At 53.6% G+C, this 27,656-nt stretch overlaps 1 protein-coding gene and 1 long non-coding RNA gene across 4 annotated transcripts in view; one reads left to right on the top strand and one right to left on the bottom strand.

The window, feature by feature from the left end:
• Positions 1-27,656, bottom strand: part of ALPK3 (alpha kinase 3) — a 59,822-nt gene that overhangs the window by 27,692 nt on the left and 4,474 nt on the right. The window contains exons 2-3 of one of the 3 annotated variants that reach the window (XM_075006457.1): positions 16,888-16,926; positions 11,281-11,402 (exon numbers count right to left, since the gene is read on the bottom strand). The exons of 1 other annotated variant lie outside the window; for it this stretch is intronic. In XM_075006457.1, coding sequence (XP_074862558.1) covers positions 11,281-11,402; positions 16,888-16,926 — 161 coding nt within the window. The remainder of the gene's footprint in view (positions 1-11,280; positions 11,403-16,887; positions 16,927-27,656) is intronic. One more of the 3 variants, XM_075006458.1, reaches the window with a different exon arrangement.
• On the top strand, positions 10,206-16,857 carry LOC142019484 (uncharacterized). Its single transcript, XR_012647097.1, has 3 exons — positions 10,206-10,443; positions 10,842-11,074; positions 11,929-16,857. It is a non-coding gene; the product is annotated as an uncharacterized LOC142019484 (long non-coding RNA).

Raw genomic sequence — 27,656 nt, 5'->3', positions numbered from 1 at the left:
GAGCTTAATGGTGAGGCCACGGAAGTCTGTTCCCTGTTTCTCTTCACGTAACTCGGCTTTCCCAAGGGAAGCCCATTCTGTACTTGCACGGTGACGAGTATCAGAGAGGCAGCCGTGTTAGTCTGTAGCTTTGAGAACAACAAGAAGTCTTGTGGCACCTTAGAGACTAACAGATATTTTGGAGCATAAGCTTTCCTGGGCAACGACCCGCTTCATCAGATGCGCCTGAGATAGGGCAGAGTTAAGGTGACTTTGTTGTACTGTATCAGAGAAGCCGCCATGTTAGTCTGTAGCTTCGAGAACCACCAGAACTCCTGTGGCACTTACAGACTAACATATTTTGGAGCATAAGCTTTCGTGGACAAAGACCCGCTTCGTCTTTGCCCACGAAAACTTATGCTCCAAAATATCTGCGAGTCTCTAAGGTGCCACAGGACTTCTTGTCGTTCTGTACTTGTTCTCCCAAAAAGCAGATGCGCCAGTGAGTTCAGTGGGGCTTATTCCAAAATGAAGCGCGCGCTCAGGGCAGTCACTCTTTGCTGTTACAGTGTTCTGATTTAAAACAAAACGAACTTTTCGATGATTTCGATCACTGATTTAAGTCAATCCACCCTCAGCAGCTCTAACTCGGGCTGGGCTTAGCCTCATCCCCAAGGGGAACAGCTTTGTCAAGTGCAACCTTTAGCTGAGTCGAGCACCTGCTTCTGCAAGCTGCGCATGGGATTTCAGGCACAGCCAGGCAGACACACAGCCAAGCCTCAGCGTGCAAGTCCCCTCCCACCTTGAAGGGGTTTTGCATCTGACAGTCACAGCGATAACTGCAGCTCTAAATCCCAAGCTGTGAATCTAAAACTCATTTCCTTCAAACATTCCCATCTGTTTCACACGCTGCACTTCTGTAGCAGAGGCCAATTCCGGTACAATATCAACCCTTCAAGAGCCCCAATGCACGTGAATACCAGACGGTCCTTAATAAGTAACGTCAAACCGTGCTTTGTGTCACCCCGATTTTCGCACACACAATGATTTGTATCAGTCAGAAGGTTAAGTTAACCCCCAGGCGTAATGCCTGAGCTCCAACCTCCCCCAGGTCTAACCCCTCTGAAACCCAACCTGAGAGTAGTTGAAATTTCTTACAGTTACTGTGCTATTGCAAGCACACCTTGAGGGGGCTCGGGGCAGGAGGCTGGGGGGGGTGGGTTGTAATGCAGAAAACGTGTAAGAAATTCAAGTGTGGGATGGAGTGCGGGGTGCTCAGGGCAGGGGGTGGAGGCTGCATGATTCAAGGCAGGAGACTGGGGATCGAAGGGCTGAGGAGACGGGGTGGGGGGGAAGCTCAGGGCTGGGAGAGCAGCCAAGGGATGGGAGGTGGCCAGGGTGGTGGCCACGACCAGGGGAGGGAGGCTGGAGCTCGTAGAGGGGACGGACATTCCAGTCCGGAGCCAGCCAGGCCCTTGCACATCTATTGGCTCTGCTGGAGCCAGTCCCGGTCACTCCATGGGGTCCGAGAGCAGCCAAGCAGAGAGGTCAGCAAGTCTGAGTGATGGGAGGCAGGGAAAAGGCAGAAGTGGAGAGGGGTGTGGCCAGTATTGTCTCTCGGGAGCCTTAAGCGCCCCGGGGAGGCTGTGGCCAGCACCTCCCGGGATAATTACGCCGCTTGTTCCCCCTGGACATCGTGCCAGCCCCAGGTCCACCAGCCAGGCTGTACCCTGCTATGACACAGGCTGCAGGCAGCGACACCGTGGAGGTTTTGCCAGCACCCTTTCCTCCCTCAGCCGCCGCCGTCCTGCCCAGGCAGCAGTGACTACCAAGGCCCTGGGCTTTGATGCTGGGGTCACGCCCTTCCCTTCCCCCGCACTCCCAGGCTCCCATTAAAGCCTCGACCTTGTTCCTCTACATCAGCACCGCAAACCAGCCGTCTCCCTCCTGCCCCGGCTTCCACCTCTCCGCTGGCAAATCCCCCTCCTTGGCCTCCAGCCGCCTCCCTTTGCCCTCCAGCCGGCTGCCAAGGCCCCCTCTGTCTGCACATTTCCACCCGTCCTCTTTTTCTGGGGAAAGCTCCAGGGTGAACTCACCTACCGAACCCCAGCCGTCCCCTTGAGCCCTCCGCTGCCCTGCCTTCGTGGCAGCTCCCACAATGGGAACAGCTCCCCCAGGCCGGTTCCTTTCTCCAAATCACTTGCCCCCACTCCACAAGGCCTCCTGTGCTACTCCCTCCGAGCCAGGGCACCTCCCCGGCCATCCGAACTCCCAGGCTCTCAGCTCCAGCCACCCACATTCAGACAGCAAGGCAGCGAGCTTCACGTCCCCACTCCCTCTGCTCCTCCAGGTGGGCAGCGTCAGGGCAGGCAGCCGACCAAATCGGCACCCATTGGTCAGTTTGCGCCTCCAACCCAGCCAGAGCTTTCTCCTCACAGCCACAGGAGAGACAATGACCTCCCAGGGCAGGGGGAAACCACACATTCCCGGCAGCCGCCCAAGGGCAGCCAGAAAGCTGGAGACAGTGTGGAGGGGCCTCCAGCCAGCCAAATCTGGGCACTCCTCATGCAGTGTCTGGTCTGGGCCCACGTCACCAGCACAGGCTGGTCCTTCCAGGAGCCCAGGGCTTTCTCTAGACTCCCTTCAACATCCCCAAGCACGGGCCTGCCCCTCAGAGGTGCCCCCCTTTGGCAATAGCACCTGCTGGCAGGAAGCTGGCGTGGACAGTCCGCGTCAGTTCTCTGAGCCTCACCCCTTCGCGTCCAGCAAAGCCCCCCGCACGCGGCTCTTCTCAGCCCTTTCTCGCCCCGTCCCTGCTGCTCCGCACGTGGCCGCGAAGAGCCACGTGCTGGTTTGCTGCTGAAGTTTATCAAAGATCAAAAAAAAAAAAAAAAAAAAAAAACCCTTGCATAGATTTTCGGATGCAGTCTGAGCACTCAACTCTAGCCTAAAACGCACGGCGCATCGGACGGATTTTTATCACCACCTGTGTCTCAAACCCGCCGTGCCGGAGCGTACCAACCCCGCACTGAGCAGGGGGGTGAGAGCCAGGCCTATTGGATGGAAAAGGCCCCGCCCCCAGGCCCTGCTGGGCATGCTCCAACGGAAGGCCAGGTATAAAGGCTGGGGAAGCCTGGCAGTGGGGGCTGACCAGCGGCAGGGAAGGAGCTCCTGCTGAAGCCCGGGAGCCACGACCGCCTGAGAAGCAGCCACGGCGACGGACCAGGCGGTGGCAGCGGCGGCGGCGACAGTGGTGGCAGCCGCCAGCGGAGCAGCACCTGCCGTGGGAGGGGGCGCGACCTGAGCGGCGGCGAGGGACTAGGCCAGGAACGGGGTAGGAAGCAGCCCAGGGCGGGGGAACCGGGAAGGGAACCCGGGTTCTCGGCCTGTAGCGGTGACGTCCCAGCTGAGCTGGGGCCTGGGGTCCCACGCCCACCACCCACCGGGCCCTGGGCTGGAGCTCCCCTCCCCTCACCTCCCTGGGAGCCTAAGGCAGGGAGGACTGAGGCCTGACCGGGCTGTAAACCCACAAACTGGGACTAGGCCGCCGAGGCCTGCGGAGCCCTGAGGGCGATTCCGGGCCCCTGGGAGCAAGGCAGGGCGGGAGACCCCGCCACAGCCCCATCGAATGGCTCTCGGGCAAAACCGGGCTGCCAGCGTGTTCCTGTTCTTCCTGGCCATCGCTACTCTCCCTTCGGGGACAGGCGCCCCGTTGAGGGGAGCCCTTAAAGGGACGGCACTCCTGTGCTCCCAGATAACTGGGCAAACGAACGGTCACCGAGAGGTCGCTGTGTTAGTCTGCATCTTCACCCAACAAAAAGGCAGTCCTGGGGCACCTTAGGGGTTAACAAAATAACGTGCCAGATGAGGAGCTGCTGGGGGACAGACCTGCTTCTTCAGAGCTGGAAAAGTCCGATTACTAGGACAGGAGATAGTAATCGACAGAGTAACAGCGAGAAAGCCGGGCTAGTCCACATACTAGCAAAACAAAGAAGCAGTCAACTAGCACTTTAAAGACGAACAATGTAATTTATTAGGAGCTTTCATGGGACAGGCCTGTCTGAAGAAGTGGGTCTGTCCCACGAAAGCACCTAATAAATTACGTTGTCTTTAAAGTGCTAGTTGACTGCTTGTTAGCTTCGATAAGATACTGTTATGCCTAAAGCCTATTTTTAACAAAAAGATGGTGAAACTTGATACACATGACTATTGTTGTAGCGACCACACACACAATAACGCAGTGTTCCCTTTTTCTAAAAGCGATGAACTGTGTCGTGGACACACCACACTGCTCTGACTTATTTAAAAGAATGCCTTTGTTTCGGCGTGTTAACTAGGTCGTCATCTGGAAAGGTTACTTCTTGAAAGTCTCTTCCAAATACAAAATCCGTGCGGAAACACTGATCGAGATAACGTCAAACGCAAGAGTGTACTGTAATTTTTCGTGTTGCATTCTGCAGGACAGCTGACGTGACAAAGTTTTTGCAAATACAGCGCTGACAAACTTCAGCGTCTGGGCGAGGCCACAGGCTGGGGAGCTTCCCTCCCCAGGCAGCAGCTTCACCCACAGACCATAAACACCAGCCTCGCCTCTCTCCTCCTGCCACAGGGCCCTGGCTGCTGTGGGAGGCTCTGAGCTGGGAAGCAGCAGGCGGCTGTAACTGGAGCTCCCACCGCACCTCCCCTGCTCCCAGCACAGAAGTAGAGGGAAGGAGAGATTACTGAATCCTGTACAGATGTCCAAGAACTAGACTAGCGCCTTCTCCCCAGTCCCCCACGGCTAGAGGCCGCAGGCTGCCTCCAGAGGCCGCAGGAAGACCTTGCGGTGGGGTGAGGGTGGGACTGAAGGGAGCACAGAGCTCGACGTGCCACGGTTGTACGTGCCTTGAAAGGACCGAGCAGCCCCAGGGCTTGTGCCACCCAGCTTGGGCTGGCTTTTAATACACTCCCAGTCCCGGGTGTGGGAGCGTTGCAAGGGCAGGCTGTCCTTCACCCGCCCCCGGCTCTGCCGCCCGCCCCTCTCCTCCCCTGGCTAGAACAGCCGCTGCCGAGTGCCCGCGGCTGCTCAGCAGGTTTCGAAAGGAACCAGGCCAACTGGCTGGCTTTGCAGATAAGGCCCCGAAGGCTGGGGCAGGCAGCCTGCCCGGGTAGGCAGCACAGCGCACACAAAGCGGCCACCTGTGCTTCCTGCGGTCGGCCTTGTGCGACTTGGTAGCCGCCCACCCAGGTGCACAGCCAGAGCTCTGCCGGCAGGGGATGCTGTGTCTCCGGCAGGCAGTGCCCCATGGTTCGCAGTGCGGCGCCTGCGCAGGGGCTCGTCCTCCTGCCCCCCGCGTCTCATAGAGCACGAACTCCCCTTCTTGAGTCACTGCCAGGCGCACAGGGCCCTTCCTTGGCTGGCTTCATCTGCCCTCCGACAAGCGTGGGCTGGGCTTGGCTACCCCCCAGCACAGCCCTGGGGCTGGTCATGGGGTGTGGGGCTCTGTGCAGCACCTCACCCCGGAAACCTGGGCCAAATCTACCCGCTTCTTTCTGTGAGGCAAAGTTAGAGCCTGGCTGTCCTGTCTATCAAGGGGATGGGGAGGGAGCCTGGCACAGGGTGGCAGGAGCTGGAGTGATGGTTGGGCTGAATCGCTCCAGCTCCTGCCACCCTGTGCCACACAGCAGAGCCCCAGTAATCCACTGGCTCACGTTGCTTGGCGGCAGGGAGACGCTCGGGCACAGGAGTCGGAGTGGGCAGAGCAGGGGGTTCCTCCAGGCCCCACAGCTGAGGCACTGTGGGTGGGGAGAGCTGCCCTGGGCCCTCCTAGGGACACCCTCCTCTGAGGAGAAATCCTGCTCTCTGGGGCAGGGGCCGCAGGCATACGGGGCTCACCAGCCAACCCGAGGCGGGAGAAGGGCCCAGCTCGTACGACATTGCACCCAATAAGGCTGAAGGGAACCCTAGCGGGAAGCCCCTGCTTCTTCCTGGGCTTCCCATGGCAATCCCATGAGTCACGTCCTGCCTAACCAGAGCAGCCCAGCCTGGGAAACTGGCCACTGGTGGCAGCAGGAGAGACTAGGACCCACCTGCTGCTGGCATGCAACGTGGCCGGTACCATTCACCCCTCCATCGCTCACCCCATGTGTTCCCACGCTACTGTATCCCCACTTTGATCTGCAGGCCCAACTATCCGGTGGCAGGGGGGAAGGGGGCCGTTACCCTGTGGCCTGGGGCTCCTGGCAGCTGCTGCCGTCCCTGCGCCACGTGCCACTTGCAGCTCACAGGGGAGTACCACACTCCAGGTAGCACTGAGGGCTGGATGCTCTGGCCCCGCCCCTTCTGCCCAAGCCCCCGCCCCTTCCAGGGACGCAGAGCTAGGTCCTTCTGTCCCCCACCTCATCCCTTGCCCAGGGGGAGCCGTCGGGCCCCTGTATACCAGCCCCCCACCAGCCAACTCGGGCAAATCTTCCCCGGCTCGGTGCATCAGGCGGGCAGGGCCCAGCTAACGGGTGGAGGTGCTGTGCCCAGAGCAGCAGGCAGGAAGTGGCCCACGCATTCCTCCTCAGAAATGGGCAAAAGTCGGGGGGAGGAGCGAGGGCACAGGAGTTCTGAGTCATCGCTCCAGGAGACAGCCCGAGTCAATCGGCTCCTGCAGACGTCCTCTGGGACCCTGACCACGGCACCTCGCCCAGCGATGCCTCGATTACAGCCTAGGAGCCCTGGCTGACCACTGAGGGACTGACTCCTCCGCTGCCATTAAAAGACTGTTACTTCCTGGGCTATTTTCCCCATGCGTACGACGGTGACCAGGATGTTACACAATCCTCTTGGGGCACCTGCGATATCTGGAAGAACGCGCTCTGGACCACAGGCAGGTTTGGGAAGCCCTGTTTTAAGCAAGGGCCATCTGTGAAGCCCACTTAGAGAAGACCTCGGAACCAGCTGGTGCAGAGGCATTGAGCCAAGTCCATCCAAACAAGCTTGCCGCAAGAAAACAGGACCACTTGCCACCACGTAACACAACCGCCAGATCGGCCGAGGGGACAGGGCAAAGACGCAGGGGGAGGTGTGCCCACTGCCTGCTCCGTTCCTACTGGAAGGACAATGAAAAAAAGAGGCCTAAGATGTTGGTCTAACTCGGTGGGCGGGGGAGCGTGTGAATTGTACATTCCAAACTCGGATCCAGTCATGTTCCAGGGCAAAGCGGTCGGTGCCTGGGAAATTAGCGTGTGTTGGGAGAACGGGAAATGACCGTCTATGAAGGAGCCCTGCAGAAAGGGAGCTAGGGATCATATTGGACCACAAGCTAAATGTGAGTCAACAGCATGATACGGTTTGGGGGAAGGGAAAAAAAAAAAAGGCAAACAGGAATGCGGTGAGCTCTGCCTCGGTGGGAGTGTCATGTCTAGCCCTGGGCACCACATTTCAGGAAAGAGGTGGAGAAATTGGAGGAGGTCCAGAGAAGAGCAACAAGAATAATTAAAGGTCTAGAGAACAGTGGGTTTGTTCAGCTTAGAAAAGAGAAGAGTGACATGATAGCGGTTTTCAAGTGCCTAAAAGAGGGTTGACAAAGAGGAGAGAGAAAAATCATTCTTCTCGGCCTCTGAGGACAGGACCAGGAGCAATGGCCTTCAATTGCAGCAAGGGAGGTTTAGGTTAGACATTAGGAAAAGCTTCCTCAGGGTCAGGGTGGTTAAACACGGGAATAAGTTGCCTGGGGAGGCTGTGGAATCTCCATCACTGGAGATATTTAAGAGCAGGTTAGACATCAAACAGGGATGGTTTAGAGACTCTGGATGGTGCTTGGTTTGGCCGTGAGGGTGGGGGACTAGACTCGATGACCTCATGAGGTCCCTCCCCGTTCTAGTGCGCTACGATTTTAACGGCGAAGAAGAGGACTCTGCAGGGAAACCGCATGCCACAGTGTGATCTGGCCGTGGACGCGCTAGGCCTCCTGTGAGCTGTCCGTCCACCGCAAGTGACTCAGAGGATGGCACACCAGGGACCGTGTTCAAGCGGTAAATTAAATAGATTAGCCTGCCCAGCCTGTTCCCGTGCAAGGGAGCCCAGGCCCTGGAAGCTGGACGATAATATTCCAACGCGTGGGAGCTTTCGTCCACGTGGAAGGGTGAAGCCACCACAAAAGCTTGTGCAAACACAGTCCTCCGAGACTGACCACAGCGGCACACCAGCCTGGCCTAAGCTGCCTGGCAGGGAGATTCCAGGCCGGGATTCTCACCCCCCCCCCATTTTGTGGGGCAGGCTAGCTTAGCTGCCAGGAGTCTTGCCAGACTGTAGCAGTCTACATTTAAGAGATACTGATGTTAATACAGGTTGCACCTCCCTTGTCTGGCGTAGGGAAGTGCAGGGCTTCTGCCCCCACATAGCCCTGTGCTCCCAGGGCTGCTGCAGCCTCAGCCTCCAGCTTCTCTCCCTAGGGACTCCAGCCAGGCTCACAGGGTGGCTCAGAGGCTCTCAAGGGAGAAAAGTTGGATTCTGGACCCGCCCATGGCAGCAATGGCCCCAGCGAGGGAAGTCATGATGAGAGGAAGGAATAGGAGACCGGGCTTGTGGGAGAAGCCTCTCACTGGAGTCAGGCCCTTGCTTGTGAGGGACGGAGACACAGGACCCGGGGCAATGAAAACATCCTAGGAGCGTGTAAGGCTTGGCTCTTTCCAGAGCGCAAGGGGTCCCCCCAGCTGGAACCAACGGAGCTGGAGCGATAACAGTGCGTATCACACTCGAGCAAGACAGACTCCTTGTTCCAGCGGTAGCCAACACCTGCCTTTTATCAGCACCCCGGGATCACAGGCCGGGTTTAGCTACTTCCGAGCGGCACCACTGTCTTAGGCCACGGTCGGTGCTGCCGGAGCCGCAGACTTGTGGGGTTTTTTGTCATGCGCCTGAGACGTAGGACATCCCCTGCCCTCTTGGGTTGACCCGAAGCCCTGCTTGACTGCAAAGGGGACTGGCGGGAGGATTTGCTCTCATGTTAATGAGAACGCGCCCTGTTGTCCTGAGGGGACCCTAACAAGGAATCGCAGGGGGCAGAGTCAGTGCTCATGGCAGGCGGTACACTCCTGGCTCAGTCAGCCCGATAGACGGGGCTGGGGGAGGACCCCCAGCCTGAGTCTGACTGCAGCCTCCTGGCCTGCCCCACTGGATCTTTAAAAACAAAAAGCAGTCAAGTAGCACTTTAAAGACTAGCCAAATAATTTATTAGGTGAGCTTTCGTGGGACAGACCCACTGCTTCAGACCATAGCCTGCTGGGTCTGTCCCACGAAAGCTCACCTAATAAATTATTTTGCTAGTCCTTAAAGTGCTACTTGACCGCTTTTTGTTTTGCTAGTGTATGGACTAGCACGGCTTCCTCTCTGGACCTTTAAAGGTGAAGCTCAAACGGGAGGCGGAGGTACTGCTCCTTGTCACGGCGTGGGAGCTGTCCTTGCCTGAGAAGGCCGAGGCAAAAAAAGCATTGAGTATTCCAGCTTTTCTTACATCATCTGCCACGAGGTGACATCCCTCGTCCAGTAACAGCCCCCCACCTTTCCCGATCTCCTTCTCACTGTTCACACGCCTGTAGAACCCCTTCTTGTTACCCTTCTCATCCCTTGCCAGCTGCCGGTCCAACTGTGCCTTTACTGTCCAGCCATCAGGGGAGGGATAGCTGAACCCAACCTGCTAAACCCCGGGTTGTGAGTTCAGCCCTTGAGGGGGCCAGTTAGAGCTCGGGGCAAATAGATTGGGGGGAAAAAAAACATAGGGGGCCGTTGCTTCACCCTGCTAAGAGGGCAGGGGACTGGACCTGATGACCTCCTAAGGTCCCTTCTGGCTGTAGGAGATGTATGTAATGTAGCTTCCCCAAGGCAGCACGTCGGTGGCCATCACCGGTTGGGCGAAATGAGAGCAGAACTTGTACATGTTAAGGCCTGGAGCTGTGTGGTATGGGAGGCGGGAGGGCAAGGCGTACCCAGGCAGGCAAGCGAACCTATCAAAGCGCAAAAAGTTAAAGGAAAACCGCTGAATAAACGTTAACATGCTGATGTTTCTGAAAGCTATTTACAAATATACGGATCTTTTACAGATAAAGAAATGGGACAAAGCTCTGGACGCTGGAGATTCCAACCTGGGACGTGTGGAAATAAGAAAACTGGAGAGAGAGTCAGTCCCCTCCACCCTTTATCTCCGCGGTTGGAGGCACGCAAAGAGCAAGGGCACCTGTGCAAACCAACACGACTCTCCATCTCCAGGCTCACGGAGCACACGCGCTCCCACCCTGGAGGACACACAGTGACCAGCACGTTGAGCAGCACGGGTGTCCCATGGTCATGCCAACCCCATCTGTGCTCTCCGCGGGAGCATGTCTCCACACAGAAGAGAAGTCCATGGCAGGCCCCCGCCAGAGCACTTGAGCTCCCGGATTTCAGGCTGAGGGACTGCGGTGCAAACTTCTAGGCTCAGATCTCTGGGGCCTTGTGAGGTAGGCAAGTCCCGGACTTTGGGCTGAAGCCCTAAATTTCCAGACCACACAGCAATAAAGCAGCCAGCCAGTCTAAAGCCCTCAAGTCTGTGGCTCTGGGCTTTTCTTTGCTGCGCAACCACATCCTTTGCGAGATCAAAAGCAAAGCTCAAAAAACCGGCTCTCTCACCGAGCCCTGTTCAGCAGCACGTTCCTGAGATAGCAAACCTCCAAGAGGCTGCTCGAGGAAATTAACCCGGCTTCATTCTGGGGGAGCTTTTGGGCTGTAACTGATCAGTGAGGAAGCTGCAATGGACAGAACTCCAAACATCCAACCCCCTGGAATCACCCCAACTGTGATTTTTTTCTTAGCCAATCAACTTTAAAGTTATTTTCATTTGCCTTTTGCTCCCACTTAGGACACATTTGCAAGCATTCGTCATGCGAGCCCTTGTGTCCGGCAGCTGGAGGGCTAGCACAGACACTGCAGAGAGAACGTCAGGTTTCAAGGCCAGAAGGGACCACGCCTGTGACCATCTTGCAAAAGCCAGAGAACTTGCAACCCTACCTAATTCCTACAGCAGATCTTTTCAAAAACATCTAGTCTGGATTTTTAACGTCGCCAGTGACGGAGACTTCACCACAGCTCCAGGTAAGTTAACCCAACGATGAATCACTCCGTTAAAAACTTTACCCCTTACTTCCAGGCTGAAATACCTAGCATCAATTTCCAGCCAGTCAACGAGAACGCATTGTATTCTCACCCCGCCCCAGCCCCTTTCTTTGAGGATTACTAACCAGGAGCAGCAATGGATGGGACAGGGGTGGGTCAGGTCACTTCACTGCCAGCATCATTACCTGTTACTATGCATGTGAACTTGGCATCAGAGTCCTCAGACACCGCGCGAGATGTGAGGGTAGTTTCGAACTGTGGCTGGGTCTCCTCAGTCAGCTGAGCAATGATTGTGCAGAAGGTGCTCCTAAAAGAATCGAGAAGGGCTTCTTAGAGCACGGATTAGGTTTCTCGCAGCACAGTGAAGGCTTCCCGCTTGTTGGCTGGCGGGTTCGTGCCTGCAGGTGAGGGTCTACGTCATCTCCATACATGAGGCTGGGAACAAATCACACCACCCCTCCGGTTCAGACTGGCAATAAGCTTCTTTTGCAGCATGTGGGCGTGGGTCAGTTGCCAGGATTATCTGGGTCTGACTCCCTAATTCCCTGCCCTTGGGGGGCTCCAGGCATCGGTACCTCTCCATCCCTGCTAGTCTCTGGCTGTGGCACATAACAGTTATTGCCTGTGGGCCAGAACAGTTACGCTTTCATCTAATTTTGGTCGCAGGGTTTAAATGTGCAGGTGCTGGCAGCCTGTGATTTACAGGAGATCAGATCGGATGGTCTGATCTTCCCCTCTGGCCTTAAATCTGTAACAACCCCACACCTGCCTGCAGACGTCCCTCTTGGCCTCTCTCTGGATTCTAACGCTCTCCTTTTAAATTCCCTCCCCAGCATTCACACCCGGGGTTCAGACTTTGCTTCACTGCTGGAGCTGGGGACAGCTAATACAGCCAACTAGTTCCTCGCACGGACAAGGCCAGTTGAGACTTGGAATGAGAGCGTCTCTCGTGCTGCACGGGGAGTCGTCGCCTTTTTGTTCGAATTGCATTTGAACGCTGGGCATTTTCCCACTGGTTTAGGATTTACGGGAGAGGAAGTCTGGGGACAAGTTGGAATGGATGGGGTCCCTTTGACAAGCCCCTTATTCCAAAGGCCCTTAGGGCATCATGCTCCCACGACAGCTCTTTATTCGTACACACCCTCCTGCCTCCAGGAGGTTCTGAGTGGGTTGCACCTCCAGGGTGCCTGGGTGAAACTGGCATGACTTCCTGCCCCAGCACCTAGGCTAGGGGAGGCCCAGCCCCCAGATCTCGAGCCACATGCAGCTCTTTGAGCAATGAGATGCAGCTCCTGCTCAGAGCCACGGGCCGGGACTGTTCACCCGGAGGGAGAAGCGAGCTGCAGCCGCCCCAGTGAGTTGCCAGCATTGGGTTAGCGCTGGAGGCAGGAGAGGGAGGCCGGGGGTGCCTGGCTCTGGGAAAGGGGTGGATGACTGCATTAGAGTCAGGGCTCAGGAGGGCATTGAGCCACGTATGACATAGAGATGTAGCAAATAACTATACAATACATGGCTCTTTGCACTCTATCCCCAGCTATTTGGGCTCTTCGTTTCTAAGTGCTTGGCTACCCCTGACCTAGGCATATGGGGCCCTACTTCATGTAAGCTCACGTGCGGCCACAGCGAGTTCAGACTGACGTACTAGCCTGAATTGTCCAAGGAGCCACAGAGCACCTCAGAGCTATTCATGGGTAGCACTGAATGGATGCTGGCTGTGTTGATTCAGTGGTGCTAGGCTCATACGGACTAAGGAGTTTTAAGTCAGGCCCCAGGTTGTCTGAGATTTGCTTCAATAGTTTGTAAAATTTCCTGGCGTTTTTAAAATTAAGCTCTTTGCCTTCTGGCCTGCAGTGGCCTTTAGGGACCAGATTATCAGGTTTATCCTCTGAAACCAGGAAGGGTAGAAATTTATTCTCTTAAAATGCGAAATCCTCAGGACTCCAGGAGCTCGGGCTCTGAGAAAAAGACCAAGACAGTTAGCAACACCCATTCATGCAGCAGCACCACCACCTTCAAAACAGTGCTCAGCTTCCACAACCATGCAGGAGAGGTTCCCGACAGCTCTGTGACTGGTGCTAGCTGGTCTCTGGGGGACGGGGGACAGTCTCAGCATTGGGGGCAAATGGAAGGGCTCAGGAGCCTGTACTCCCCTGAATCTTCGGGGGTCCCCCTAGGTCACAGGCAGGAAGCTGGCTCCGCCGCTGACCTGTTCACAGTGAGCGAAGTTCAGCCCCAAGGGCTGAACATGTCATGTCTTTCATCACCTGCCCTCACGTCATGACATTCTTAAAGAATAAAGGGATACACCAAGTTTGGAGACGCAGCTGAGCCCTCCGTCAGGCCCCCGAGCCGTGACAGCTGCCTAAGGAGCTCGCACAGCAAGAGAGACCGACATCACCTTCAGATTTAGCAGCTGATTCCCTAAGGCCAGGGCCAGATGGGGACCACTGTGAACAGCTAGTCTGGCATCCTGCGTAACTCCGGCCATAGGACTTCCCCAAAGCAGATCTCTCCCACAGACGTCCAGCCAGATTTAAAAATGGTCCGTGACGGACACCCTACCAGGCCCATCAGGAAATTGTCCGAGGGACTAACAATGCTGTTAAAAAGTCAGACCCTGCTTCCTGATGGAACACGTCTAGCTACAGTTTCCAGCCACTCGATCACATTACACCTTTGTCTGCTCGACTGAGAGCCCATTGGTAGCTAGCTGTGCCCCCTACCGGTCCTCACAGATCAGCATCGCATCACCCCTTAACCTTCTTTCTGTTGAGCTAAATATAGGGAGCTCATTGAATGTATCACTACAAGGAACAAGGTCTACTCCTCTAAGTAATTTAATCAATCATATTCCTAGGTTATCTCTGAACCCTCTCCAGTTTTTCCCCCAACATCCTTCTTCAGCTGTGGACATAGAATCATAGAACACTCGAACCTCAAGAGGGACCTTGAGACCTCAAGGGGGAAGGGACCTCAAGAGGTCATAGAGTCCAGTCCCTGCCCCCACAGCAGGACCATGCACTGTCTAGACTGCCCCCGTTAAATATTTATCTGACCTGCTCTTAAATATTTTCAGTGATGGAAATTCTACAACCTCCGCAGGTAATTTATTCCAGTGCTTAGTCACCTGGCAGTTAGGAAGTTTTTCCTAATGTCCAACCTAAACCTCCCTTGCTGCAGTTTTTGTCCAATCATCAGAGACTAAGGAGAATAACTTTTCTCCATCCTCCTCGGAATACCATTTTAGGTACTTGAAAGCTGCTATCATGTCCCCTCTCAGCCTTCTCTTTTCCAAACCTCACCAAACCCAGTTCTTTTAATCTTCTCTCCTAGGTCACATTTTCTGAACCCTTAATCCTATTAGTTGCTCTTCTCTGGACCCTCTCCTGTTTCTCCACCTCCTTCCTAAAATGTGGGTCCCAGACCTGGCCACAATCTTCCACCTGAGGCCCAATCAGCGCAGAGCAGAGCAGAAGAATGACTTATCCTGTCTTGCTCACAGCACTCCTGTTAATGCAGCCCAGAATCCTGTTTGCTTTTTTTGCAACAGCGTCACACTGCTGACTCATACTCAGCTTGTGGTCCACTATGCCCCCTTCTGCAGTATTCCAGCAGCCGTTGCAGGACTACCAAGTACAGAGCTCCAACGCCCTCTGCTCCTTTTCAAGATTCCCCTGTTCATTCACTGAAAAATAATCTCATTAGTACTTTGGGCTGCAGTGTCAGACTCAGGGCTCAAATTCTGTTGATCATCCACCCTAAGCCCCAAATGGTTTGCAGAGTCACAGCTTCGCAGGACAGACTCCTCTGTCCTACAAGGATGGCTTACGTGGTTAGTCCCAAAGTTTGTATACTTCTCCATTTAGCCATGTTAAAAAGCACCGCATGCTTGTCCCCTTGGCAGACTGTGGGGGACAGTGAAGAAAGCGGGTGAAAGCCGGAATCCAAGTTTCACAGCTGGCCCCTCTCTAGAGAAAAGCAACTCCTTGAATCAAATATTCCAACACCAGTGGGAAGAAACAGGTTCTAGTCTGGGCCCGTGCGTCTGCTCAGCATGTTCATGTTAATCATGCTGAGCCAGGCTGTTCCTGGGATCGTGGCCCTAGCAGGCAGCGCCCTGCGTACAGTCATGGGGCAGCTACTGAAATCTGCGCATAGCTCTGACCACACGCAGCTGTCTCTATCCCATCAAACCAAGAGCAAGAGCTTCTGACCACAAGGTACGGCGGGTGAGCCCCATGAAGCAGTCGGGGTGGAGGGCAGAGTTTAGTGGCCTTATTAGGAATTCGTGAGAGTGCAGGGCTAGTCCCAGTAGATGTTTTCTACTTCCGTGGACATGAAGACCAAAGAACTTTCCAACTTTCCACATCCCCAGCAACTCCATGGAGGAGAAGCAGCTATGCCGGGCCTGGGCCAGCATCCCTCAGCAGCCTCACGGGGCTGGAGCTGCAACCCAGGCACTCCCATGGAGGGGGCAACATCGGGAGGAACCCCAGCAGCAGCTCAGGCCAGAGTGCCCAATGAGCAACCAATGGGGGGTGGGAGGGGGGCGGCTTAGGGGCCAGTGGCAGGGAACCTCCCCAGGCAGCGAAGCAGACACCGCAGCCCATGGCCAAGTTTAAACCTTGCGGAACTCCACTGAGGTGGAGTGGATGGCACTAGGGATAAACTTGGCCCTCCACTGCCAGCGGTGAGACTCCAAAGACAGCTGAATCAAAGCCAGAGCACCAGAGGCTGGGCCTCTGCAAGTGGAAGGGGCTAATCAGACAGAGTGTGCTGCTACCCCTGCGGCCTTGGGGGCCCATTTAATCTTCTTCAAAGGAGCAAGACCTGCAGTAGCTGCTGGGCAAGGCTGGAGATTTGTTTTTTTTAGAGGCTTCCAAGTTTTAGGTCATTTCTCCAGCTGCTCCTTGAATCTCTGACAGAGCCACATGATCCCCTTACCCTTTGGCCACAGCAATGCCTTCCTGATTCGAGCTGCTTCATACACTGATGTACCTGTTTGCTGAGTGTTCCTGAAATTTCTCGGTGCATCAATGGGAGCTGTTAGCTTTTGGTCCTTCCCATACCTGCCCATGGTTTGCACTGGCAGATCAGGAGCACGTGAACTGAGCTGATGCTGGAAGGAAGTTCAAAAGGACGGCAGTTCAATAGCCTTTTTGCATTAAAAAGGGACTTGGATATTAGGGAACCCTCTGAACAAAGCAGACTTGGAAAATCTCTTCCCCTTTCCAGGAGGTGTCTCTTGGTGTTTCTCTTTCCTTACCCCTTTTGGCAGCAATCCTAGAGTCTAGGAGGACACCCCCCGTACCCCCGCATCCTCTCCTATTTGGTTTCACAGGGGAACAATAGTGCCAGCTTTGACCTCACAACAGTTTCATTGATAACAGATCTACAGCTTCACTGCAGAGTCCAGCCCAGGAGAATCTGAGTTGCAGAGGCAGCTTGTGGGGAAAGGAGAGCTCTTATTTGAGCAAGGTGGCACGTCTGTTTTCCAAGGTGTATCCCTGTGGGAAAGTCTCTCTTTAATACTAAGAAATAGGGGAACAGCTCTCCTCCTCCGCCCTATCAGCCGGGCGGACAGACAGTCCTCGCGTCTCCCAGAACTGTGCAGCAAACACAAGTCTTACTGGTTGCACTTTGAGCAATATGACACTCATGCATGCAGAATCTGACGGGTGAGTATTATGTAAGTACCCGGCTCTTTTCAGCCAGCACCAAAGGTTAGTCATGCCAAGTCACAGATCCAGGAAAGGGGTGGGTCAGAGAAGTTTAGCGGAATACTGGTTTACCTTCCAAAGCTGAAGGGAGATAATCTGTTGCCTGATAAGCTAAGCAGAAACAGCAAACAAAACCATTAGACCAAAAGGCATGGGAGAAAAGCAGGAATTAAACTGTTATGGAGACATATTAATGAGACGTCACCTTGCCTGCCGGGACACGCAAGCCAGGCTGTAAATTGTAACCGCGGCTGTGAAATAAAATGGTCGTTAACGGCAGGGTAAAGGTAAGAATATTTTATGCGAGTCCGAGGGGCTAGAACCCCCACAAGCACCAGAGCAGCCCCTGCCCACTCCACAGCTGGGCGTGCACAGCAGGAAACCGCGTTCCCCAAAGGTACTCTGGGCAATGGACCCGACCGCCAGCCGGAGCAGCCAACGTACTGAGAGCCAACGAGCGGCTGAGCGGCGGTGCTTGACCCAACCTGCACGTCCAAGCTCAGGGCCGGGACTGGCCCGTCGAAGGAAGCAGAAAAGCTCACGGTGAGCGGGTTTCACAGACACTTCCCTGGTTTCCATTCCCGCCACGGCTAACTGGTTCCCAAAACACGCCGCACGCGGACCCCGGCACCTGCGGGGTGCAGCAGAGTTACTTACCAGGAGCAGAGCCTGTTCTCCAAATGCTTTGTCTCCAGGCAGTCACGCCCTGCCCACAGAACCATTTCGGAGCAGCACTTGGCAGTTATGGGGCCTGTGCCCTTCCCTGGAGCCCAACACCCCACACAGGCTGAAGGTGTGAATGCCCCCTCCCAACCTTCCCTCTGCCACTCCAGCTGCAGAAACATAGGGGCGGGAGGGGAGCTTAGCTCGGAGGCAGCCACATACTTGAGAACTACAGCTACTATCAGTACCTGCTTCTTCCTCCCCTGCCATCTTCTCCGCTGCTTCCACAGAGCTTCGCTACAGGCACCTGGCCGCCAGTGTTCCCTGCCAGCTGACCGCTCGGGCAGCCACCCAGGAGAGATTCAAATGCTGACCAGCTTATTAGCAGAGGGCCCACAGCCGGCAGCACGTTTCTATTGGTGGTGCACATCCTCATATGCCTTGGCGCACGGAACAAAAATTATTCCATCCACAGAAGAAAAAAAAAAATGAGCTGGAACCCTCCTGGCCACCAGGACCTCCCCGAGCAGGCAAGCAGAGGAGCTTTGCATGTTAAACAGTGGCCAACCCTCTCCCCTCCAGTACCGTCCTTGCTGCACTATCTGGAGAGCCATGATTTGTGAAGGTACTCACTCAGCCCCAGGCAGCAAGCTTACGACTTGCAAAACCCCACCACCCCTTCAGCCAAGTGATCCCGGAGAGGTTCAGAAACAGGCCAACAGCTGGTGCGGAGCATCAGTAGGGAAGTCTGTTTCTGGGCGGGGAGAGCCATCAGTCTTCAAACTGACATCCGGGGTTCTCCCCGAAGGGCACACAACTGTTTATAAAACACGGCACAAGGGGGAGGCTGGCTCTGCAACCACTGGCAGAGGAACTGAAGGACAGTCGATTGGTAGATGCAGGGGCTTCTTCCCTGGATGTTCGGAGCTCCGAGAAGTTACGCCGAAATGTTCCGCAGCTCCCTGTCCGGGCACACCACTCTTATGGGGACTGCCAAGGCGCACCTCGAACCAGAGATCCCTTGCTCTCAGGGCAGAGTAGCCTAATAGCCAGAGTCCATTGCTACCCTCTCTCTCAGCATCGTGTGGCCTAACAGCTAAAGCCCCCTGCTCTTCCCCCTGTGGTCAGGGTAGTACAGCCTAGCAGCCACGAGCCATACAATAGGTGTAGAGCCACATATATGAGGAGGGCGTAGGGAGGGCCCAGGCCCTCCCTCTCCATTGGGTCCCAGGCCAGGACCCTGGCAGCAGTGGAGTGGTCCAGTACCAGCTCAGCGGGGAATCCCAGCACAACACACCGAACTCCCGGGGGAGGGGGGGGGGTCACAATTCCCAGTCCCGGGCTTCCTCCTAGCAGTCTCCGTCCCTTCGCTGTGGTCTGGGGGCTTCCCCTGCAGTCCCTTGCGGACTGACCATCGTGACTTCCTCCCCCAGAGCTCCTGTGGCACCTCCTTCTCCAGTGATAGTCAGCGCTGGCTGAGCAGGTCCACCAGCCTTTATAGCCGGCCTCCAGCTGGAGCATGCTCAGTAGGGCTCTGGGGCGGGGCTTCCTCAGCCAGGTGAGCCTGGGTAACCGCTTCAGGCCTTTGGGCAGGGTTGATACATCCCGCCACTGGGATTCTGTCATGAAGCAGGACAGGGATAGCCCACCGGGACTTGGGGGTCTCCCATTGGGAAACTTCCCGCTCATCCTACACAGGGGTGAGCAGGCTGCCCGGATACCATCATTTTACGCAGGAACATCGCCCATAGAGCAAGAAACCAAGAGGAGCAGAAGCTTTGTTCTACTCTCAGCTGCAAACAAAGGATCCTGTGCCAGCTATTTTCTCAGGGGAATTGGGAGATAAATTACTTCGCATGCTAAAAATAAACTAGTTTGGCCTCTGACCCTTTCCCGCCACCAGCTTTTCTCATTTCCAAAAGATAATCAGCAGAAAACAGGACAGGAGGAGATGTCAGATTCTGCAGTGCCCAAATAGATGGGAACATGTAAATGAGCAAACAAGGTACTAAGCCAGAGATGGATTGGCTGGGGTTGGGGAGTCGGCTGTTTTACAGGCAGAAGGACCAACATCATCTAATCTGAAGTCCTGCACAAGAAAATCTCACCCTGCGAGTCCTGCGTTGAGCCTGATGACTTCTGGCTGAACTAGAACCATGGTTCTCAGCTGGGGTAGGTGTATCCATGGGGATACCCAGTGCAGCCGTCTTCCACGGGCCACATCAACTCATCTAGATACTTGCCTAGTTTTACAACAGGCATATAAACCACCAGAGAAGTCAGTACACACTAACATTTCAGAGCAGTATCGACAAGCCATATATTTACTGTACTCTGAAATGTAAGTATGCTATCCATATTCCAACTCATTTCTTTTATAATTCTATGGGTAAAATGAGAAAGTCAACCATTTGGCGGTGATAGCATAGCGTGATGCTTTTGTATTTTCACATCTGATTTCACAAGCAAGGAGTTTAAGTGAGGTGAAGCTTGGCCATACAGGAGACAGATACGGGGTCTATGGAAAGATGGGCGAGAGTACGTATTTTAGATAGATTCCTAATCTTGCGTCAGAGTATTTGCCAAACCCCTAGGTCAGGGGGTCCCAACCTCTTCACCAGTGCAGACCCCCAATCACCCCCCGAAAAACTATTTGCGGACCCCCCCCCTTCAAAGCCATTTCTAGCTGCTATGTCCACTTCATTAAACGAAAAAGGAAACCCCAACCTAGATTTTTGGGCAGCCATTAATAACATTGTTGGAAGACATTTAATTGAAAAATAATAATTATAATTTTGCAATTTATTTAAAACTTATTTTCTATGATCATTTTTATTTATCTTATTTTTTTTCCATGGACCTCCTGCAAATACCCCAGCGGCCACCAGCAACCCGCAGACCCCAAGTTGGGAGACACTGCTCTAGCTGAATTTCACCAATCTACCTTAGTACGCACTTTATTTCCAGTCTGAATTCATCTAGCTTCCTCTTCCAACCACTGGACCCTGTTCTGCCTTTGTTTGCCAGGCTAAGGAGGCCTCTACCATCAGAAATAGTTTCTCACTCTAGGCGTTTGTTAACTGATCGAATCAACTCTTAACCTTGCATACTTGGATTGGAAAATGCAATGGGGTGTCTGCTCCACTACTGCAAGGAAGGGGTTAAGGCAGGCTGGAGGGAGCCTGCACATCTCCACCAGCCAATGAGGGAAGGGCTCCTGGGAGGGAGCCAATCAGAGAGCAGCTTGCTGGAGCAGCCTGGCATAAAAACAGCTGCTCCAGCAGAGATGGGCGAGTGGGGTCCTAGCTAGGGAAAGTGCAAGACCAGCTCCCTGAGTGAGTGATAGCATCTAAGGGAGGGCAGTGCTGGGCAGAATAAGGGTGCTTGGAGAAGATTCCAGCCTGACTCCTGCCAGATTGCAAGCCCTGAGGTAGAGGCCCAGAAAGTGCATGGTGTCACAGGGGAAGTGCCCCAGGGAGTCAGGCAATGACTGTGAGTGCCTAGGCAGCTGAGGCCTGAGTGACCAAGCTGCTGAGCCCGACCTTTAAGGGTTAGGGCAGAGCGGCTACGAGGCGGGACCCCGTGGAAGAAGGGCAGAGCAGGAGGCCCCACCACAGGACGAAAGAGCCAGAAAAGCTCCCTCTTCATTTTGGGAAGCCGTTACGAGGGAAGAATGCAACTAAGGACAAATGTTCAAAACCATCAGTCCTCCCCCTGAGCTTCTAAAATCACGCCGGAGCCTTTCCACCCTGAGTCGCGAGGAAACGGGCACTCAAAGGCTAGTGCTCAGAAAGTGGTACAAGACAGCCTCCGAAAGCAGCCTCTGCCAAGTATGCCAGCGTTCCCATTTGTGGAGGCAGAGCCCCGTTGTTGCCACCTGCAAAAAGAGGAACAAAACCCCCTTTGACTTAGAGGTCATTTGCTTTTGCAAACGGCTTCACTGGGACTTGTTAAGTGTGGTGACGTCCCCTCGTGAGCATCCGCCGAAGACTAGGGAGGGCAAAAAGGTCATTCGCAACTTGAAAATAAGTTTGCGACTAGAAATTCTGGACCTTCCAGCAGCCAAGAGCCTCGTCAGCAATAAAAGCAGATGGGGGAAAATGTTTTCGGTTGTTCCCTTCAAGTGTTTGGCAGCATTCCGTGTAGTGTCCAGTTCTCTGGTTTTGCTGATGTCATTGGCACTTCCTGTCTCATGCATTAGCTTGACAGCTCCCTCCAGGGCAGAAGACAACAGATTTCCATGCCACGGAACTGTGAAAATATTGGTCTCACCTAGCAACATGTTCAAACTGTAGCAGAGGCAGAAATGGGAAGGCTTCCTCTGTGGCATTCACCAGTCTTAGGTGCAAGACAATCCTGTTTCTTCCTGCACCCTCCTGTCACCTGCTTTCCAACTTCTGCAACCAAATCAAGCAAGAGTCTTGACAACAGCCTCCTTCCCGCTATAAACCTGATTTATCCATAAGCACCATCTGTCGTGTAGAAGGTGGGGGATTTCTCGCATTTAAGGTGCAGGAGAAGCCTTCTGTTATGTGCAAGTGTACCACCTGCCAAGGAGGCTGAGTCATTGAAGGCACTCCGTTTTTATAAACACAGCACTGAACAACCTATTGCTACCTGTTGACGCTACTGCCCAGGTATGTGAAAATACAAGTTTTTTTTGTTTAAAATGCAATCAATTGCAGTGGGTACTTTTAAGTCTGCTGGTAGAACAGAATTTCTCCCTCCATCCAAAAATATCTGCTTCAGCTAGTCCCCACCATTTAGTTACATATTTAAGCTCATTCTTCTTCCTGGTCAATCTTACATAGAAGAATAGACGGAAGCTGGGGAGGGGAAAACCTTGATACACCGCTCTGTAGATTGGCTTCATGCTACATGTGCCTTTAGACACTACTGCTGGTTAGCAAGTTGCCTGGGCTGCAGCGAACACAGCAGCACCAACAAATTTCACCCCAGCCAGCAGCTCATCTAAGTGGCCTCGGCTGCCTGAGTGGAAGGAGGAAGGGAGCAAGTCGCTGGGTGGTGAGGACAAGATTCAGAGCTCCCGAACACGTTGTCTACGGGAGGGCCACTGGCCGCCAGGTCGGAAGATCTGAGTAGGGCCCACACAACGTGAAGCTAGGATTTCGTTCTCTGGAGGGAGAAGGTGGGAATCTCCTGGATGATTACTTTAACACTAGACATAGTTGGGTCTGCTTGACTGCACTCTGATACGTGATCCTGCTTGGCACATGCAGACTGCACGGTTTAAGATTACATTTGAACTTCTCTGCCTGCAAGGTTAACGCTACTGGAAACAGACAAGCATAGGATCATAGAAAGGTAGGAGTGGAAGGGATAGACCCAGCAGCCAGAACAAACATTTACTGATCTCTCTACTGTCCTGGAACTACCCTCGATTTTGTTAAGAGACACAGGGTGGGTGAGGGAATATCTTTTGCTGGGTCAACTTCTGTTGGTGAGAGAGACGTGCTTTCAACTCACAGGGCTCTTCTTCAGCTGCGGGAAAGGTACCCCACAGAGCTAAACATAAGGTAAAAGAGGCTGTTTAGCTGAAGCAGTTACCATATACAGGCTGAACCTCTCTAGTCTGGCACCCTTGGGACCTGACGTGCCAGGCAAGAGAATGTGCCGCACCACAGGAGGTCAATATTGTCTCGCAGTGTTACCAACACCTCCACAGCTTACTGGGCTATTAGAAGACACTTGGGGGTAAATGAGAGTTAAATACCAGCCCAGAACAGAGAGTCAGGACTGGTGGCTGTAAACGGACTTTATGGAACCACGGGAAACTTGGCCACCCATGATAAGTGTTCGTCCACCAGTGAGTTTGTGTGCCGGACTAGAGAGGTTCACCCTGCATACCAAAGCTGTAGTTCTCAACCAGTGGTCTGAGGCCCCCTGGCGGTGCCTTCAGCAGGCTTCAGGGGATCTGCCGAGCAAGGCAGCATTGACTTTGTTTTGGGCCCAAGTTAGAAAAGTGAAGCTCCACTATACGGAGCTGAAGCCTGGGCCCTGCCCCACCACCCACAGCTGAAGCCAAAGCCTGAGCAATGTAGCATCTTGGGGGCCCCCTGTGGTGTGGGCCCCAGGCAGTTGCCCTGTCTGCTACACCCTAATGCCGGCCCAGGCTTTTAGATGGGGAAAAGCAGTTGTGACACAGGCGAGCAGTGGAGGAGTTATGGCATGCTGGGGTCGGGGTGGGGGCTCAAGGAAAAGGAAAGAACCTCCGTTCTAAGGCATCATTCAAGGTAGAGTTGCCCTTTGCAGTCATAAAACAAGGGGTTAAGTTACAGATTACTGTAATCTACCATATAGCTGAGAGCGTTTGTGTGTCTGTCTGTCTGTCCGTGAGCCTGTTTGTTCAAGAGCTCCTCCTAAACAATAAGAGCGAAGACCACCAAATTTGGTACGCAGCCTCCTCCTATCACAACTTCAAGCAAGGTCTGGGCCTGGTTGTGCTGGGACAATGGGATGTGCATGGAATGAGACTGTTATCACACAGAAAGCGACGGGTCTGATAGCCGGGAGAGTTATACTCGAGATTAGCCATGGGAGAAGCAGCAAGCCGGCATGTGCTGACCTGGGAAAGCAGCCACCAGCCAGCCAGTGTGGCCCCCACCATCCCTGGGAAGCAGCCGCTGGCCAGGCAGCATGGACCCTGCCATCCTGGCAGGCTCCCCACACCTCCAAACCCCCTCATGCCCTGCCCTGCAACCCCCAGCATCTCCCACCCCTTGCCCTGTGCCCACAGGGACCAGAGCAATGCCAGCTACCTGCTCTACTAAGCCATGAATCCAGTGTCTGTTCAGTCCCTTATGTTTAGTGTCTAGCAGAGCTCTGAATTTAAGCTCCCAGGCTCCTGTTTTACACTACTGACCAGGTTCCCTTTGAGGATGAGGTCGGCTAGATCAGAGTGACTGCTTCATGAAAGGTGTTCACACTCAAGTGATGAGGTGTTGGCTCTTATTTTCCTGGGTGAGTTTAACGATTGTCCGGTTTTACCCACATAGTTGTGCTCGGGGGGCTTAGGGCATCGGATGTGGTGCATCCCCTGACGTGATAGGCATGCACAGCAGGACCCACCCCTCTCAAAAGGTGTGTTGAGCATTATAGCAATGGAGATCTGTCTGAAGGTTTTACCTCTGCTGTTCTGACGCGACCTGGTGCTGCACTGCGAGGATGTGTCCTAGTCTGTGGGTGTTGCTTCTGATGAACTTGGAGGCTGGGGGCTCTTTGCAGGGGTTCAAGAAAGATTTCTTTCAGGATAGGGTCCTTGCTGAAAATGGGTAGTAGTTGTTTCACACCCTTCATGGTTTCCAGTGTCGGGTGGTAGGTGACTCATGCGTCTGATGAAGTGGGTCTCTGCCCACAAAAGCTTATGCTCCAAAATGTCCGTTAGTCTATAAGGCGCCTCAGAACTTCTTGTTGTTCTACGTTATCAGTAGAGCTTTACAGAATGTTTTTCCGGGAGTATCGCTTGCCATTTTATGGATTGGAAAATGGAGACACAAATGGGTTGAGAGACTTGTCTGAGGTCACAAAAGGAATGTCAGAATTAGAACTCAATGAGGAGTAGAAGACGTTTTCTGCAGACGTTATTTTCAATTCAGAGCGCGCATGGTGTTTGGTTTGCATCCCACAATTCAAAGTTAAGGGTTCAACGTCACCAGTGCGCTGAAAAGTCTTCAGCCAAACAGCTAAGGTTGCCTGTGGCACCCAAACTCAGCCCTGTGACATCTTTCCTGATCATATATCCAGCCTGTAACACAGCCATAACCCATCTCCACAGGATTATGGAGACTAAAGCAGAGGGTAGTGTTTTCTTGCTCCCAGTTAACCTGATGGTAAAAATTGGGTAAAACTGTCCCAGAACCCAAAACTGTTAACTAAATATCGCACGAACAGGGTGAGACAAACTGACAGGCTTGTGGTGGAGTTCACCACTGCGTTGGGCACGTGTCCTAGCCCCGAATTAGGACGTGAAGTGCGAGGAATCAATTATTGTTAAGGTGGGGGTCAACCCCATGCCGCAATATACACCCCTTCCAACTGCTGCGCCTGTGCGGGAAGAGGCTGGCAGCGACGACAAACTCTCCTCTGTCCAGTTACAGAATGTCCTTGTACTGCAAGGGCTGGGACAGAACACTCCATTGATACATTTCCGAGACCGTCCAGCACCCCTCCATCAGACAGGAGAGGTCCAGGTGCTGGACGGGTTGGATGGGGTTAACAATTCAGAGTCTCTGTGGCCATTGCTGCTTATCACAATCCCACAGGAAGGCTAAAATTCAGAGGTTTTGACACTTGAACAATTCCAGAAGGAAGATGCACGACCAATTTAGAATACCTAGTGCTTATATAGAGCCTTCCATCTCTAGATCTCGGAGCTTTATAAACGAGGTCAGTTTCTGTCTCTTCCCACAGATGGATTCAACACCCGTTCTCAGGCTCACAGCACTTAACCATTCCAGATGTAGCTGCTGGATATTGGCAGGTCTTTTTTTTGGAAGAGCCCTGAAAACACAACCCGGTCAGAGACCAGGACCTCCTTGTGCTACGCACAGGGCAGAATAAAAAGAGGTCTCTGCTCCAGAAACCTACAATCTAGAGACCATCTCTTGAAGCACTATTTATGCTTTTGGAGTGAAGAATGGTCCACCTACTTTTCCGAGCTTGGGATGTTTTCCAGACAATGGCAACACACTGAAATCCTCACATCCCTAATTGCAAGGATGTTAAGTTCCTTCTGCAGCTGGTTCCTTAACCAACCAAACTCCCTCAGGAGCTTATAAAAGCCAAACTGTTGAAGAAGGAACTTCTCTAAATAAGGAAGCTGTGTTTGCTTTTCAGGAACTACATGGACACCTGGATTCTCAGCCTGTTGAATTACAACCAGGTCTTTCACCTTCATTTTACAGTCTCTTCCTCACTCTGAGTGGTCTGGGTGACACTGCTCCCCAGCAGGTGGGTCGGTTACACTAGCACTGGGCTCTTGGCTTCATGAGCACACAGTGGGGTGGAAGGGGTACCCCTTCTGGCTCTCCATGAGAATGACACCTAAGCCAGGTTAGCGGTGGGAGAGGGTTAACAGCTAGGAATCCTGGACAGAGATCGGATTCTCCCTCAAGCCTGTGAGCCAGGCGCCTCAGCACCTTTGTGGATCTGGGACCGACGTGCCCAGCCTCTTCTTTGCATTTCCCGCTTGGCTGGCTTGTGCTAATGGTGCCAACAGTCTGACGTTTGGCTATTTGCTCACCTAACTTTTTAGATCGTTCTGAAGTTCCTTAGTCTCATCTAGATTGGACTTCCCTGAGTAACTGTCACTGACGAGCGACACGGTATCACGGTTCACTTCCTTTTCCATACTGTGCGGAAATGGTCTTTAATGACATGATCACATACTATTTTCCTCCCCGCTCCGCCCACATGTACGCAATACTTTGCTTTATTCAGACTCTGATCCCACCCTATAGAAGACGAGGGAATGTTGCCATCAGCTTTGATGGGAACAGGAGCGATCCCTCATGATGGGCAGCACTTAAGGCCTAAATCACAGCAGGATAGTGCTTGTACACCTGCTGGCTGTAGGACCCTGCCCCATTTGATACAGAAATAAGGGGAGCCACGAATGAGGCAGGTGAATGCCGGGAGAAAGAGAATGTTGTGCGTTCTCTCTCCACCTCTGCCAAAGAACTGTCCAGTCTAAGCTCGTGACGTTCCCCCCTTCCCTCCATGTGAGGAGGAAACAAACAGCTTTTTTGCCCCAAGTTATGACTTCTGCACACTGGTTTCTAGAGGAGACAAAACAAGTTGATTAACTACAAAAGAGACATATGGAATGATTATAAGTGGTAGCAATCAGATCAAAGCAGATTACCTAGCAAATAAAACAAATGCAACTTAAGTTTAATATACTAAAGAAATTGGATCCGAGCTGCAAATTAAGATGCTAAATGATGATGCAAACAATCTGCAGATTCTTGAGGAGTCAGCTGCCCTTGTTTGAACCTAAAAAACCTCAAGTATTCCTTTCATAGGCTAGAAACCCTCTAGGCTGCGTCTGATGCTTCCCCCCAGGTCAGTTCTTGTTCCTCAGGTGTTTCCAGGAGTTTTCCTACGTTGAAAGTCAGTGAAGAACCATAATGTTGTCACTCGCGTGCCTGAAAGAGATT

This window comes from Carettochelys insculpta, chromosome 12 (assembly GCF_033958435.1).
Source record: "Carettochelys insculpta isolate YL-2023 chromosome 12, ASM3395843v1, whole genome shotgun sequence".
NCBI lineage: Eukaryota > Metazoa > Chordata > Testudines > Carettochelyidae > Carettochelys > Carettochelys insculpta.
Note: the sequence above shows the minus strand (reverse complement) of the source record. Positions and strands in the feature narration are given on the sequence as shown.